At 41.2% G+C, this 15153-nt stretch overlaps 1 protein-coding gene and 1 long non-coding RNA gene across 3 annotated transcripts; one reads left to right on the top strand and one right to left on the bottom strand.

Moving 5' to 3' along the window:
* The first annotated feature begins 4111 nt into the window (after positions 1-4111).
* On the top strand, positions 4112-9111 carry LOC122945815. Its single transcript, XR_006391152.1, has 4 exons — positions 4112-4170; positions 4734-4804; positions 7434-7478; positions 9052-9111. It is a non-coding gene; the product is annotated as an uncharacterized LOC122945815 (long non-coding RNA).
* Positions 4365-9027, bottom strand: LOC122945814. 2 transcript variants are annotated; one of them, XM_044305035.1, is made up of 2 exons: positions 8551-9027; positions 4365-5101 (listed from the first exon to the last, which is right to left on the bottom strand). In XM_044305035.1, the coding sequence occupies exons 1-2, from the start codon at positions 8969-8971 to the stop codon at positions 4536-4538; spliced, it is 987 nt and encodes a 328-aa protein (XP_044160970.1). In that variant the 5' UTR covers positions 8972-9027; the 3' UTR covers positions 4365-4535. The 2 variants fall into 2 exon arrangements, with proteins under 2 accessions (XP_044160970.1, XP_044160969.1); XM_044305034.1 differs by having other exon boundaries at positions 6588-9027.
* Positions 9112-15153: the final 6042 nt, after the last annotated feature.

Raw genomic sequence — 15153 nt, forward strand, 5'->3', positions numbered from 1 at the left:
GACGTTCATAAAAATGAACCAGGCATGGATCCCACAGGACCTGTCCGTCCCTTGTCCAGATTAGACATTAACTACCTCCCCATAACCATATATTATTGGACTCCAGGGCACTTCCTCATTCAATCCTATTTTTATTTTCATTTTACCATTATATTGCGAGGCTACCCAAAGTTGAATGAACCTCTCCTCTGCCTGTGTGCTAGGCCTAAATATATGCCAATGGACTGTTGCAGTGGTGGCTGACATGAAGCCTGATTCTCTGCTATGACATGCAGACTAATTCTCTGCTGACATGAAGCCAGATTGTCTGTTACGGGACCTCTCTCCTCTGCCTGGGTGCTGGGCCTAAATTATGACAATGGACTGTTGCAGTGGTGGCTGACGTGAAGCCTGATTCTCTGCTATGACATGCAGACTGATTCTCTGCTGTACATGAAGCCAGATTGTCTGTTACGGGACCTCTCTGCTCTGCCTGTGTGCTAGGCCTAAATATATGCCAATGGACTGTTGCAGTGGTGGCTGACGTGAAGCCTCATTCTCTGCTATGACATGCAGACTGATTCTCTGCTGACATGAAGCCAGATTCTCTGTTACGGGACCTCTCTCCTCTGCCTGTGTGTGTGCTGGGCCTAAATATATGCCAATGGACTGTTGCAGTGGTGGCTGACGTGAAGCCTCATTCTCTGCTATGACATGCAGACTAATTCTCTGCTGACATGAAGACAGATTCTCTGTTACGGGACCTCCCTCCTCTGCCTGGGTGCTGGGCCTAAATATATGCCAATGGACTGTTGCAGTGGTGGCTGACGTGAAGCCTCATTCTCTGCTATGACATGCAGACTAATTCTCTGCTGACATGAAGACAGATTCTCTGTTACGGGACCTCTCTCCTCTGCCTGGGTGCCGGGGCCTAAATATCTGAGAATGGACTGTTCCAGTGGTGGTTTCAAAGGAAAGGACCGGCACTTCGCTGATGTAGATCACAATGTAGATTTATTCAGTCACATATTCAAAATGGCATAGTGACGCGTTTCAGCACAGATGTGCTTTCATCAGACTGCATAAAACATCTTACACTCCAGCTATTTATACATAAATGAAACACAAAGGAACTGACATCATCAAAGAAGCTCCGCCTCCCTCATTAAATAAAATTCGCATATCAAATAATCGCAATGAAAAATTCGCATTGAAAAATTCGCAATTGAAAATTCGCAACTGAAAATTCGCAATTGAAAATTGAAAATTCGCAATTGAAAATTCGCAACTAAAATTCGCAACTGAAAATTCGCAATTGAAAATTCGCAAAAAACATATCCACTCTATACTGGCGAAGATTTTCAGTCACATAGTCCATTCTTGCAGTGATTAATCACGCTGAAGAAAAAAAGAAATATATTTATCAGATTGCATAAGGCCGAATGCCTTATAGGAAGCAGGACACATTGTACTCACGATTGAGGCCCCTGGGCTCCATTGTCTGAAGACGATGGATCCAGTAAGCCTCCCTTTTCAATAACAATTTATTTCTGTCACCCCCTCGACGGGGTAATGATACACCTTCAATAATCTGATACCTCAACTGCGAGATGTTGTGTTTTTTATCATAAAAATGAAGGGGTATTGGGAGTAATAAATTCTGTTTACGGATAGTAGATTTGTGTTTACTTAGTCTGTCCTTCATTCTCATTGAGGTTTCCCCCACATATAGTAATCCACATGGACATTTAAGAATGTAAACCACAAATCTACTATCACAAGTGAACGTGCCCCTTATTGGAATATTTTCACCTGAGTGAGGGTGGGAGAAACATGAACCCTTTATAACGCTGGAACAATTGACACAGTTTAAACAAGGAAAAGTGCCCCGTCTAGGTGTAGATAAAGTACTCTGTCCTCTTTCTATTTTATTACTTCCCACATCCGCCCGGACTATTTTATCCCTAATATTTTCTGCCCGTTTATAGCATATCATGGGTGGCCTCTGGAACTCTCCTATCCGTGGATAGGACTTAGATAATATGTGCCAATGTTGATTAACAATAGTCCTAAGGCGCTGGGACCAGGGATGGTATTTAATCACTAAGGGGATCCTTGTTTCTTTCTTAGTTCTATCTGGTGGTGTAATCTCAGCTTTATTACGCTGTATTTTCAATAGATCAGGGGGGTAGCCTCGCTCTCTAAATTTATTGGTCATATCGTCTAATCTTGTTTGACACATATCCCTATCACTAACGATCCGTCTAACCCTCTGGTATTGCCGCCCTGCTTCTTACTAGAATTGTTCCAGTGGTGGGTGACGGGAAGCCAGATTCTCTGCTATGGAACCTCTCTCCAATTGATTTTGGTTAATTTTTATTTATTTAATTTTTATTTTAATTCATTTCCCTATCCACATTTGTTTGCAGGGGATTTACCTACATGTTGCTGCCTTTTGCAGCCCTCTAGCTCTTTCCTGGGCTGTTTTACAGCCTTTTTAGTGCCGAAAAGTTCGGGTCCCCATTGACTTCAATGGGGTTCGGGTTCGGGACGAAGTTCGGATCGGGTTCGGATCCCGAACCCGAACATTTCCGGGATGTTCGGCCGAACTTCTCGAACCCGAACATCCAGGTGTTCGCTCAACTCTAAACCTGACCTCTCGACTGGATTATCTGATCTCCACAGTTACTTCACACGCCTACCAAGCAAATGGAGCTGAGCACTCCCACCACGTGGAACCAGCGCCCTGGGTAAAATTGTCCTCACTCTCCGCTCTCTGTAACCAGTGCCCGAATACACACATAAGTGGGCTTTTATGCCATTGCACTGAACGGACACTGCAGCATCAGCAGAGCGGTAAGAGCCTCAGTGAGGCAAACCTGAATCGCTGAATCATTTGCACTTATTTTATACTGTGCGCTTACCCACATAGGGCTGTGACTTGACCTATTTGGTGGTGATCATCATTGGTAGCTACTATATTGCTGCACACTCAATATTGAGACTTCCTCCAGATATTGCTGTGTTTTCATTTTTGAGACGTTTTATACTGGATTTCGATTATCTGATGAGTGAAATGGGCCTTTGAATTATTTATTCCCCATCTGGAGACACCTATTCTATTATACATTTCCCTAATCAGCGGATTTAATTTATTTTTATTGTTTTTTGGAATTTATTATGTATTGGATATATGCACTTATTATGTATTTAGTATACGCTTCTATTCATATGTATTGGATATATTCACTTATTATTATTATTATTATTATGTATAGAATATACGTTTTTATTTATATTTTATTTTGATCCTTTTATGGTCTACAAATATTGCATTGGAATAAATTACTGGCACAGTTTTACTCCAGAAGGTGGTGTGCCTACTCTTTTGACTTGATTTTTACCCTCATTTTATACTGGGTGGGTGACCCAGTGAGCAGTGAACCCACTGTTATCCATCCAAGTGTTGAACCTCTCATCTGTTTATTTCAGTTTGTTTTTAACCGCTCTTCTCTGCCCTTGCTGTACAGTGAGTTGCCATAGGAACCCAGGTGTGTGAGCAGCCAGCAGAGTGACAGAAGCTAGAGTGTGAGCTGAAAAATCAGGACATGATTTCTAAACTGCCACCACTCCCTCATTGTCAAGCCCACCTATACAAATCGGCTGCTAATGTTTTTATAAATGTATGTTTTAATGTAACTATAAAACACTTTGGGCAACGACATTGCAATTAAATGTGCTATATAAATAAATAAAAGTTGAAATGCATTGATGTCATACGCTCCAATTCACAAAATAGAATAAATCATCACTCAAAATAGAATTTAAGCAAATATCTTTATTTATTTAGTTGGGTAATTAAAGGCCGCAATGCTTATTACTTAACCAATTAATTATAATCTGGTTAATCCAATTTATTCTCAAATATAAATAAGTAAATATTTAAACCAATAAACCATATAACACTCAGTCCACTCAGAGAGTGACTTAACCCCCGTCAATAAGCAAAGCGACAAAATAAATAGGGAAGGGAGGGAGGGAACTTGAAAAATACTTACGTGAATGAGCCAAAATCGTTATTTTCTGTTCTTTTATAGGTTCTCAAACTGGCAGTTAAAGTGATCTCCAATCAAATTTGAAGATATCAGCGCAAGCACCCACAGCATCTGGGTTAACCCATTCTTCACATAGGTAAGTAAATAATATAATCAACATATTAACTGTAATGTTAGGTGCCATGTCATCATGGCTCACCACACTGAAATTATCAGTATGGTTCGCTCCATGATGTCATACGCTCCAATTCACAAAATAGAATAAATCATCACTCAAAATAGAATTTAAGCAAATATCTTTATTTATTTAGTTGGGTAATTAAAGGCCGCAATGCTTATTACTTAACCAATTAATTATAATCTGGTTAATCCAATTTATTCTCAAATATAAATAAGTAAATATTTAAACCAATAAACCATATAACACTCAGTCCACTCAGAGAGTGACTTAACCCCACAACGCCACATAAAAACAAGTGGCCCAATAAACATTGCAAGCCTTTAATAAAAACCATTATCAATTATGTTCTGCAAATCTGAAATGAATATATCACATCCAATATCAGAAAGCTGATCATCCTTTTCTTGGTAAAGTCCTCTAACGAATCCTTCTAATTCAACATGTCTGTAATTGCCATGACCAATTTCCTTCAAATAAATCTCCATTTTTTTATTAATTCTTTTCCTAATTGTTTCCAGAAAGGATAACTCAGAATTGAACCAAGAAAATTTTGGGATGATGTCAGAAAATACGAGTACAACACCATCAAGTAAGTAGCATATTTTACATAACAATTCTTTTAATTCATAAATTAACAAATGCGTTTTGATTTTTCCCAAATCAAACGAGCCAATATGTAAAATAAACAGGTCAGGTTTCGACATTTTTGAATATATAAGGCTGACATTCTTGAAGATATCAGAAATTTTAAGGTCAGCAAAGGAAAACCAGTTTATGGAAAATTCTGCTGAATAACCTAAATTAACAGTAGAATGTCTAAAAGCAGATCTTCTCTCAGCCAATTGAATCAGTTCATCCCCAAAAATCCATACAACTTTTGAAGGTCCTAAAATCAATAAACAACAAGGTTAGGCCGAATATAACATTTATAGCAATTGGACCTCCATCTACCAATACGTTTAATTACAGAACTATCTAAACCCAATTGCTCTGCAAAGGTTGCAGCACCTATACGAAATGAATGTGCTGAAAGTTTATAATTTACGTAACCTAAATCATTGAGACATTTATGAAATACAAAATTGAATTGAAATTTAGACAAATGGGAACCATCAGTGTGGTTAAATAAAGCATTGGAGTCAGGTTTCCTTACCTGAAACCATCTAGTAATATTATCAACTGGACAAATAGATTTAATCGGATAACTCCTCAAACACAACCAAACTCCTTTACTAAATTGGTCAGTCTTGGATTTTTTGATATAAATCTTTAGAATATCACTATTCAAAATTATGTCTGTCATCAATAATGGGGGATTTGAGATTTTATTGTCTGCAGCAATCTCGCTTAATCTTAGAGCAGCAAAGAAAGCTATAGAAAATGCTGCAGAAAATAAATTGGTTTCATATTCCGAAGAACAAACTAATACTAAATTACATATGACCTTTTGTAACAATTCAATAGATAAAGGGCTGGTCTTAACATTGGGGACTGACTTTCTTTTGATACCTTTAATCATTTGTTTAATGATAAAATTATTCAGAATAGAGCTTTCGCCTTTTAATTTAAAGAAAAAAGAAATGCCCGATAATTTTTTAGAAATAGAATCGGCTTGTAAACCGTTGTTGTAAAGATATATAATAAATTTGATAAAATTCCCTAAATTAAAATCAATGTAAGAAATTTTTTGAGATATGCAGAAAAGCTTCCAATCCAACCATGCGGCAGAATATGCTGCCCATGTATTCTTGGCTAATGAACCAAAAATAAGTTCATTAGTTAATCCTCTGATATCTCCCAAAGATGAGTTGGACAAGGAATTCCCATTCGGGAAGCTCGAGGTGTCATTAAGAAGAATTCCTTGAAGCGCTGTCGGGACAAATAATCAGCAATATAATTAGTTTTCCCAGAAATAAATCTAGCTTTTATCCAAATGTTAAATTTTAGACATTGAAAAACTATCTTACGCAATAATGAAGAAACTAACGGAGACTTTGAAGTTAAACAGTTTATGGAAAAAACTACTCCCATATTGTCCGACCTTAGCAGAATTCTCTTATTCTGAAACACTGAGGACCAAATTGTTAGAGAAACTAGAACTGGAAATAATTCTAGAAAAACCAAATTTTTTGAGTACTTGTTATTAGTAATCCAATTTAAAGGCCAACGTTCGGCAGACCAAAAGTTGTCAAAATAAGCACCATATCCAATAGCACCAGACGCATCTGTATAAAGAGACAAGGTGTCTGAGCCAACAAACTCTTCCTGCCAAATGGTGTGACCGTTAAATTCACATAAAAATTGCAACCAAACTGAAATGTCATCCTTTAGTTGTTTGGTGATGCGAATATGGGATCGAGGTGAGGACTTACCTGATGTGGCAGCATACAATCTTTTAGAAAAGACCCTTCCCATGGGAATCACACGAGAAATAAAATTAAGAGAACCTAAAAGAGACTGAAGTTGTTTAAGCGTAATTTTTTCTTTTCCGGATATGCGAGTTAATTGTTGAACAGTATTCTGGATTTTTTCCATTGGTATGCTAAATTCCATTGTTACTGTATTTATATCTATGCCCAAAAACTTGAGATTCGTAGTAGGATAGACAGTTTTATCTACAGCTAATGGAATGCAGAAATATTTAGCTATACCAATGAATCTATTCAGAAGATTCATACAATCATCCGAATCTTCACGACCTATAAATAAAAAGTCATCGAGATAATGTAGTAAAAATCCACTACCTGAGTGAATATCCATAACCCAGTGTAGAAAAGTTGAAAACGCCTCAAAATAAAAGCAAGATAGGGTGAATCCCATGGGAAGGGCCATATCATAAAAGAATTTATCGAGAAAATAAAAACCCAAAGAATTATAACCGATGGGGTTTATAGGTAGTAGTCTGAAAGCAGATTTAATGTCAGCTTTGGCAAGAAGAGAATTGCGGCCTGCTTTTTGTAAAAAAGACAAAGCTTGATCAAATGAGGAGTATTTCACACTGGCTTTATTTTTTTCCATCTCATCGTTTAAGGAACTGAATTTAGGATAAGATAAATTGTGAATAAGACGAAAAGAATTTGGTTCTTTTTTAGGAACTAAAGCTAAAGGAGATATACGAAAATTCAAGAAGGGGGGAGAATCAAAGGGACCAGCAATCCTACCTGCCAAAATTTCAGATTCAATTTTTTCTTTAACAATGTCAATATTTTGTTTTACAGATAACGCATTTTCAACTAGAATGCAACCTGGACCCACAAATTCAGGTATGAAAAACCCATTGGTAAAACTGTCAATTAATAAATTAGCCATCTGAATGTTTGGGTAATGACCTAGCCACTGAATTATTCTTGGCAAATTCAGCGGAGTCACCTTGTTTAAACGATTGAATTTCCTTGTTAGAAATTGGGAAGTGAATACCTTGTTTTTTAAAACATTTTGAGGCTGAATGAGAACCGGCACAGAAAGAACACTCGTGTCGGTATTTGCAATTATGTTGCCATCTGCAATGCGACTCGTTAAATGCGAAACAGATACCTTTTTTGACGTTAATGAAATTGGGTTGACGAAAAAGATTGTTTTTGTTAGGGAGCATTAAATTCAACCAAAGCCCGACATCTTTACTACCCCAATTTAGATTCGGATATACTGCAAGTTTCTGACGAAAGGATTCGTCATACAGACACCAACCCATTCCGCCAAAATTTCTATATGCCTCCAAAATAGTATCTACATGGTAAAATAAACCAGTACAAAGACTAGGAAATTTTTCACCCAAAACTGCTGCGTATATATTAAATGCTTGCAGCCAGTTAAAAAAGGATTTCTGGTGTAATTTTCTCTTTTCTTCAGAATCTGATTTTTTGTCTTTCAATAATTCACTTTTTAAATTCTCACTAGATGAAGGAAGAAGAGAAAAAATTTCAACATATTCTTTTCTCCAAATTTTTTCTTTCACGCTCAAGGGTAAATGAAACCCTAATGGAGAAATTTGACACACCAGAACTTCTTTAACAGATGTCTCTTTTATACCTGAGTTAAATTCAAGCTCAGGAATTACTGCCATTTCAGGGTTAATATTGGACATTTTAGGTACATTAGTGAACGGTTGAATGGTTGAATTAGCAGCAGTCAGACTATTAAGGGTATTAACTTGACTGACATCTGCTAATCCAGACCAAACATTTTTTGGTGATTCATCCTTTTTAGATAGGTAAAGTAAAAATTCATCAAACAACTGAATCTTCAATTTAGAAGAATCAATGTCAAGTGAATTAATCTCTTGATTAATAGTGCCCTGCGGTTTGCAGTCACTTAAAAAGTTATAATTCAGCTCACCAGAAGCAGATGATGTAGGAGGATGATCAACTGTTGAAGCAGGTGATGGCTCCTGAGTGACAGTTGAATGCTGTTGAAAATGACGCCGTTGAATTTTCCTGCTGGCTCGGCTTGAAGATAAGTTGGTTTTCTTGGTCTTAGAAGGAGGCGCATATTGTGAAGGGGAATATGCCCTCTTGTCTCTCCGCTGACGTTTTTTAATCGGCGAGCGGGTCTCAGGTTTTTCGCGCATGCGCACAAAATTATCGCAGGGAGGATCGATCAGTTCGGCGCTCGCGCCAGGTACTGCGCAGCAGACGGGATTAGAAGATAAAAGAAGCTCTTCTTGCTGGTCCGGTCCTTGCTGTAAGCACTTCCTCAGCCATTCTTCTCCCCCTTGGCTTTCTGCTCTGAAAATAAGTTGTTTCAACAGATCTTCCATGACACAGATGAACGCAGGTCTGTCTCTTGAAAAATACTTACGTGAATGAGCCAAAATCGTTATTTTCTGTTCTTTTATAGGTTCTCAAACTGGCAGTTAAAGTGATCTCCAATCAAATTTGAAGATATCAGCGCAAGCACCCACAGCATCTGGGTTAACCCATTCTTCACATAGGTAAGTAAATAATATAATCAACATATTAACTGTAATGTTAGGTGCCATGTCATCATGGCTCACCACACTGAAATTATCAGTATGGTTCGCTCCATTCTCACTCTATCAAGCTTGCCATGTGCACTTTTTAAATGGGATTAATTAATCGGTTAGTGTAATGTTTACTATCTTTACTCACTCCAACACTCCACACAGTTACTCTGCCCACTCCATAAAGTCACTCTGCCCAGTCCAACCTTTCCACAGTTACTCCAGCCACTCCACCCAGTTACTCCGCCCACTCCAGTTGTAGACTACTGGTGGAGGCAAGAACAGTTCACACAATTTCCCCAGATATTGTAGCTTTTCTAGTTGTTAATTATATTATCAACACATTTTGAGCTGAATAAAAACAATGTAGCTCGAATACATACTGAATTGTTTTATTTCATTATTTTATTATTACTCTTTTAGACTTGAGAAAGGAGTTCTTTACTCCAAAATGCATTGTCACCACAAGAGATCCCAATAAAGAAGCTGCACCTACCTTTGATCTGGTTGTGTTTCCCACCACATGATGTGTCCAGTGACTTTATGTAGACTTCAGTCAAGATTACCTATGTGCTTAACAGCTTGAACTGTTGAACACCTGCCACAGACAGCACACATATAGTAATGTTAATGCTTCTCATGGGGACAAAATCGAGTCGGGCAGACAAGCAGGGCAACTGACAGCCATGGAGAGAGAATACAGGAGCTTGTGGCTGCTGTGTCTGCTATCAGTGCAGGGGCTGCAGTGCAGACTTCAAAAGCAGCTACCTGCAAGTAAATACTTTCATTATTCCCCCCATTATCAGGGAAACCTTTTTTTTTTTTTTTCGGGGGGGGGGGGGGGGGGGGGGATTAAATTTCATTAAGTAGCTTACATACATGATTATTGCAGCAATATCCAAGGTTTAGCAGCAATCTACCTGTGTGTATTAACGAGAGATTTAGAGTCAAGTCTCAATCATTGGTTTACGTATATTTAGTTTCCACATGGTTGAAATGAAAACTTTTTTTGGGGGAGGGGGGGGTTTAACTTAATTAAGGTGCATATATGCACGAATATTACATCAATACTGCCTAGTGTTGGGCGAGCATGCTCGGCCGAACACTAGTTTGGCATCGCGATGCTCGGCACATCGCGGTGTTCGGCTGAATACCGTGTGTGCTCGAGCGTGATGCTCGAGTCTCCTCTTCGCACGGTTCAGTTACTGATATTACAACCAACTGCATCAGTTTAAACGGATCAGGTTGTATTATCTTTAGCTTTTTTTTTTAACAATGCCAAAACTGATCCGTTTTGAACTCCATTGAAAGTCAATGGAGGACGGATCCGTTATCTATTGTGTCAGAGAAAACAGATCCGTCTCCATTGACTTGCATTGGGGGTCATGACAGATCCATTTTGCTCTGCATCCCAGGGACGGAAAGAAAATAGCAGAATGCTGCGGTTTTCTCTCTGGTCTGGAAACAAAACTAAAAGGAACGGAATGCATTTTGGAGCATTCCGTTCTGTTCAGTTCAGTTTTGTCCCCATTTACAATGAATGGGGAACAAACTGAAGTGTGTTTTTTTTTCCGGTATTGAGCCCCTAGGACAGAACTCAACACCAGAAAACTTTAACGGTTGTGAAAGTACCCTTAGGCCGAATGCACACGGCCGTGTTTCACGGCCGTGTGCGGGCCGTGGAACCGCGCCCTGGATCCCTGCCGAGAGCAGGAGCGCACGGCGTCATGGGTTGCTATGACGCCGTGCGCTCCCTGCTGCCGCCGCAATACAGTAATACACTAGTATGATCTATACCAGTGTATAACTGTACTGTGGCGGCAGCAGGGAGCGCACGGCGTCATAGCAACCCATGACGCCGTGCGCTCCTGCTCTCGGCAGGGATCCAGGCCGCGGTGTGCATTCGGCCTTAGTCAGGGAGAGCTTGAGAGCAGAAGGGAGAGATAGTGTAGGGATTGAAATAGCAATATTTAAGTTTTTATACTTGTTATACTTGTTATAGACCCAAAAGTTATTTTAAGGACTATTGTGTGTGGCAGCAATATATATTTTTAGTGCAACCTGCACTAAATTGCTAAAACTTGTTAGAGACCCAAAAGTTATTTTAAGGACTATAGTTGTATCTTGCAACAATATATATTTTTAGCGCAAACTGCGCTAAATAGCTTGCAATTGTTTGGTGTCTGCAGACAGCGACATTATCTGCTCTACATCTCCTGTCTAATGTGTGCGCAGCCTAAAAATATCTGTGACATCAAGTGTACTTTTTCCGTAGGCGGTGTCCACTGTGGACAGCTACATTACCTGCGCTACATCTCCAGTATAACGTTAGCACATCCAAAATATTAGTGATATACAGTGTAATTTTTTTCGCTGCTGGTGACAGCGACATTACCTGCACTACATTTTCTGTGTAACGTGTGCGCAGCTTAAAAATATCTGTGACATCCAGTGTACTTTTTCTGTAGACAGTGTCCCCTGCGGACAGTTACATTACCTGCGCTACATATCCTGTATAACATTTGCGTATCCGAAATATCAGTGACATTCAGTCAAATTTTTTTGCTGCTGGTGGCAGTGACATTACCTGCGCTACATCTCCAGTATTACGTTAGTGCATTCTAAATATCAGTGACATTAATTCAGTGTAATTTTTTATTAGGCGGTGGTGACAGCGACATTACTTGCGCTATACCTCTGTATAACGTTTGTGCATCCTAAATATCAGTGACATTAATTCAGTGTAATTTTTTATTAGGCGGTGGTGACAGCAAGTATACTTGCGCTATACCTCCTGTTTAACGTGTGCGCATCCTAAAAATATCCGTGACATTCTGTGTACTTTTTTTGCGCATACACTTACAAAACCTGCGCTACTGTACGTGTAACATACTTGCAAGCATATATACCATTTAATATGCGAAGGAGAGCAGTAAGGGACGGGCAAGTGGCGGGCTGCTGATGGTGCACACAGAGGCCCTGGCCATGGGCACGGTGAAACTGTGCCTGCTACCAGAGCACAAGAAATACACTCATCCATGATACCTAGCTTCCTGATTCAGTTTTCAGCGCAGCGCAGGACACCATTCTCGAAGTCAGACCAGTGCGACCAGGTGGTCGGTTGGATTACAGCAGATAATGCAGGTTAAGCACCACCCTATCTTCCACACATAGATATTCCGAGGAGCTGTTTTGGGCCTCTCGACAAGCCCGCTTGAAAAGGGACATGAGGAGATCTTGTGCTCTGATTCCCAAACTCTGGTGCATCCATAGTCAGAAGAATATGACGGTGGGGAACGGCAATTAGCGTTTTATGAGGTGGATGATGATGAGACACAGTTGCCAATAAGTCAACCGCAATTAGTGTCTCAAGAGGCTCATAATGAGACACAGTTGTCAATAAGTGAGGTTGTTGTTAGGTCGACAAGTCAGGAGGATGACCAGAGTGAGGGAGTGGAAGAGGAGGTGCTGGACGATGAAGTCACTGACCCAACCTGAGAAGGTGGCAAGCCGAGCGAGGACAGCAGTACAGAGGGGGAGGGATCTGCAGCACGGCAACAGGCTGGAAGAGGCAGTGGGGTGGCAAAAGGGAGAAGGCGGGCCACATCAAACAGGCCTGCAACTGTTCCCCGGAGCACCCCCTTGTGGCAATCTCCCTTGCCAAAGGGCAGGTGTTCCGCATTCTGGTGCTTTTTTGAGGAAAGTGCAGACGATAAAAGTATTATCATTTGCAACCTGTGCCGTACCAAAATGAGCAGGGGCGTGAACACTAGCAACTTCACCACCACCAACATGTTCCACCACATGGCATCAAATCACCCTAATAGGTGGGCCGAACGCCTGGATCCACAACCAGTGTCTGCAGGTCACACCACTGCGTCCGCTTTCCCTGTATTACGTGCTGGCCAATCCCCTGTCCAAGATACAGGCCCAGATGCCTCCCGCCATGCACCTGGACCTTTGCAAGCACCATCAGCTAGCACATCCACTTCTGTGTCCCAGCGCAGCGTACAGATGTCTATACCTCAGGCCTTTGAATGAAAGCGCAAATACCCAGCCACCCACCCACAGACCATAGCACTAAATGCACACCTTTCCAAATTGCTGGCCCTGGAAATGTTGTCATTTAGGTTTGTGGACACTGAGGCTTTCCGCAGCCTGATAGCAGCGGCTATCCTGCGGCACTCTGTCCCCAGCCGCCAATATTTTTCACGGTGTGCAGTCCCAGCCTTACACCAGTATGTGTAACACCCCAGAGATATGTTACTACATGCCTCTACCCCACTACTATCTACTAAGAGCCTTTACACTGTCACCTGATGCAATTTGCATTATGTCTTCACAAATGTGCATCTAAAACCATGCTAAAATACAATTGTTCCTTGTAATTTTCCAGATTTAACAGAAATAAGTTAGAGTCAGTGTAGCCTCCCCCCTGCTAGGGGAAGGCTGTGTGATAGCATTCAGGAGATCCCCTGCATAGGGAAGACAGCAAGGATCTTGTCTCGGCTGAGACCTGATCACATACCCAGCTGAGCTACTTCAGTCTAAGCTGGATGAAAAAGCAGAAAGCTACAGACAATCTCCAGAGTTCCAGGAAGAAAGCATCCTCTGAGAATCTATTTGTAAGTCAAGTCCAGATACCTAGGAGAAGCCATTCCTACTCAGCTAGTCTGTCCCCACAAAGCAGAAGGTACAGAAAAGTGCTGAAGATTAATTCCTGCCACAGTTACAGAGCTACCAAGCAGACGTCCTATCCTGTAAGCTCCCCACATATCAAGCAGGAGCATTTATTCCTGCCAATAATTACCAAAACCTGCTGGGACCAGAGACCAAATCTTCAGTAAAGAAACCAAAGGTCTGGACATCATTTCTGCTGCAAAATTCCTCTATTACTCCTACTATCACTACACTCGAATTTATTTCAAGTTAGACATGAGTCCAGCCGTACCAAGGTAGGAGACACCGTTAACACAACTACCACTATTCTACAGAGACATTATAGGCCATTACACCTCTCTGGCATTCCTAACCTGGGACGTGCATTATAACACCTTGTAAGGGCCCTGGGGTAGTACCCTGCGCACGCTGCAATTGGCGTCACAAAGAAATACAGACTATTATCAACCTGTTCCTGCCCACTGCATAAGTGGCGTCAGCGTACCCTTTCCTAGTCAGTGACATGTGTCCCGTAACATCACCCGTGCCCTGACCAACGCAGTTATTGGGAAGGTCCACTTAACGACTAACACATGGACAAGTGCTTTTTCCCAGGGACGCTACATTTCCCTGACGGCACACTGGGTGATCGTTGTGGAGGCGGAAGTGAGTTGTACCCTGGGATGGCATAGGGTTTCCGCCGCCACCTACGTTAGTGGCTGCAACCCCCCCTTCTGCTCCTTCGCCACCTCTTCTGCTTCCACCTCTGAATTAACATCTTGCAGCACCAGGCAGACATCAGTCAGTAGCTGGAAGCAGTGCAGCTCTGCAGTAGGGGAAGCGGCAACAGGCCGTGCTTAAACTGTTGTGCTTAGGTGACAAACAGCACACCGCCGCAGAGCTTTGGCAGGGGATAAGGGACCAGACTGAGCTGTGGCTCTCGCCACTCAACCTACAACCAGGCATGGTTGTGTCTGATAGTGGCAGCTTTGGAGCTCGGCAAGCTCACACACCACACTCCACATTCCATATGTTGGCCAGGCTTTGTGAGCAGCAGAGGGCAGTAGTAGAATACCAGCTGCTAAATGGTCGTCGAATTTCCAGTCAGCTTCCGCTCTTCACAAGCGATGAGTGGGCATTGATGTCTGACCTCTGTGAGGTTTTACGCAACTGAGGAATCAACACAGATGGTGAGCGGCGATAACGCTATTATCAGCGTAACCACTTCTGTGTCTACTCAAACGCTCGCTGCTCACAATTAAGGAAGACACTTTGCATGTGGAAGAGGTGGAAATGGGGGAAGAAAGTACTCAGGGTGA

Source organism: Bufo gargarizans, chromosome 8, assembly GCF_014858855.1.
Source record: "Bufo gargarizans isolate SCDJY-AF-19 chromosome 8, ASM1485885v1, whole genome shotgun sequence".
NCBI classification, from domain to species: Eukaryota; Metazoa; Chordata; class Amphibia; order Anura; family Bufonidae; genus Bufo; species Bufo gargarizans.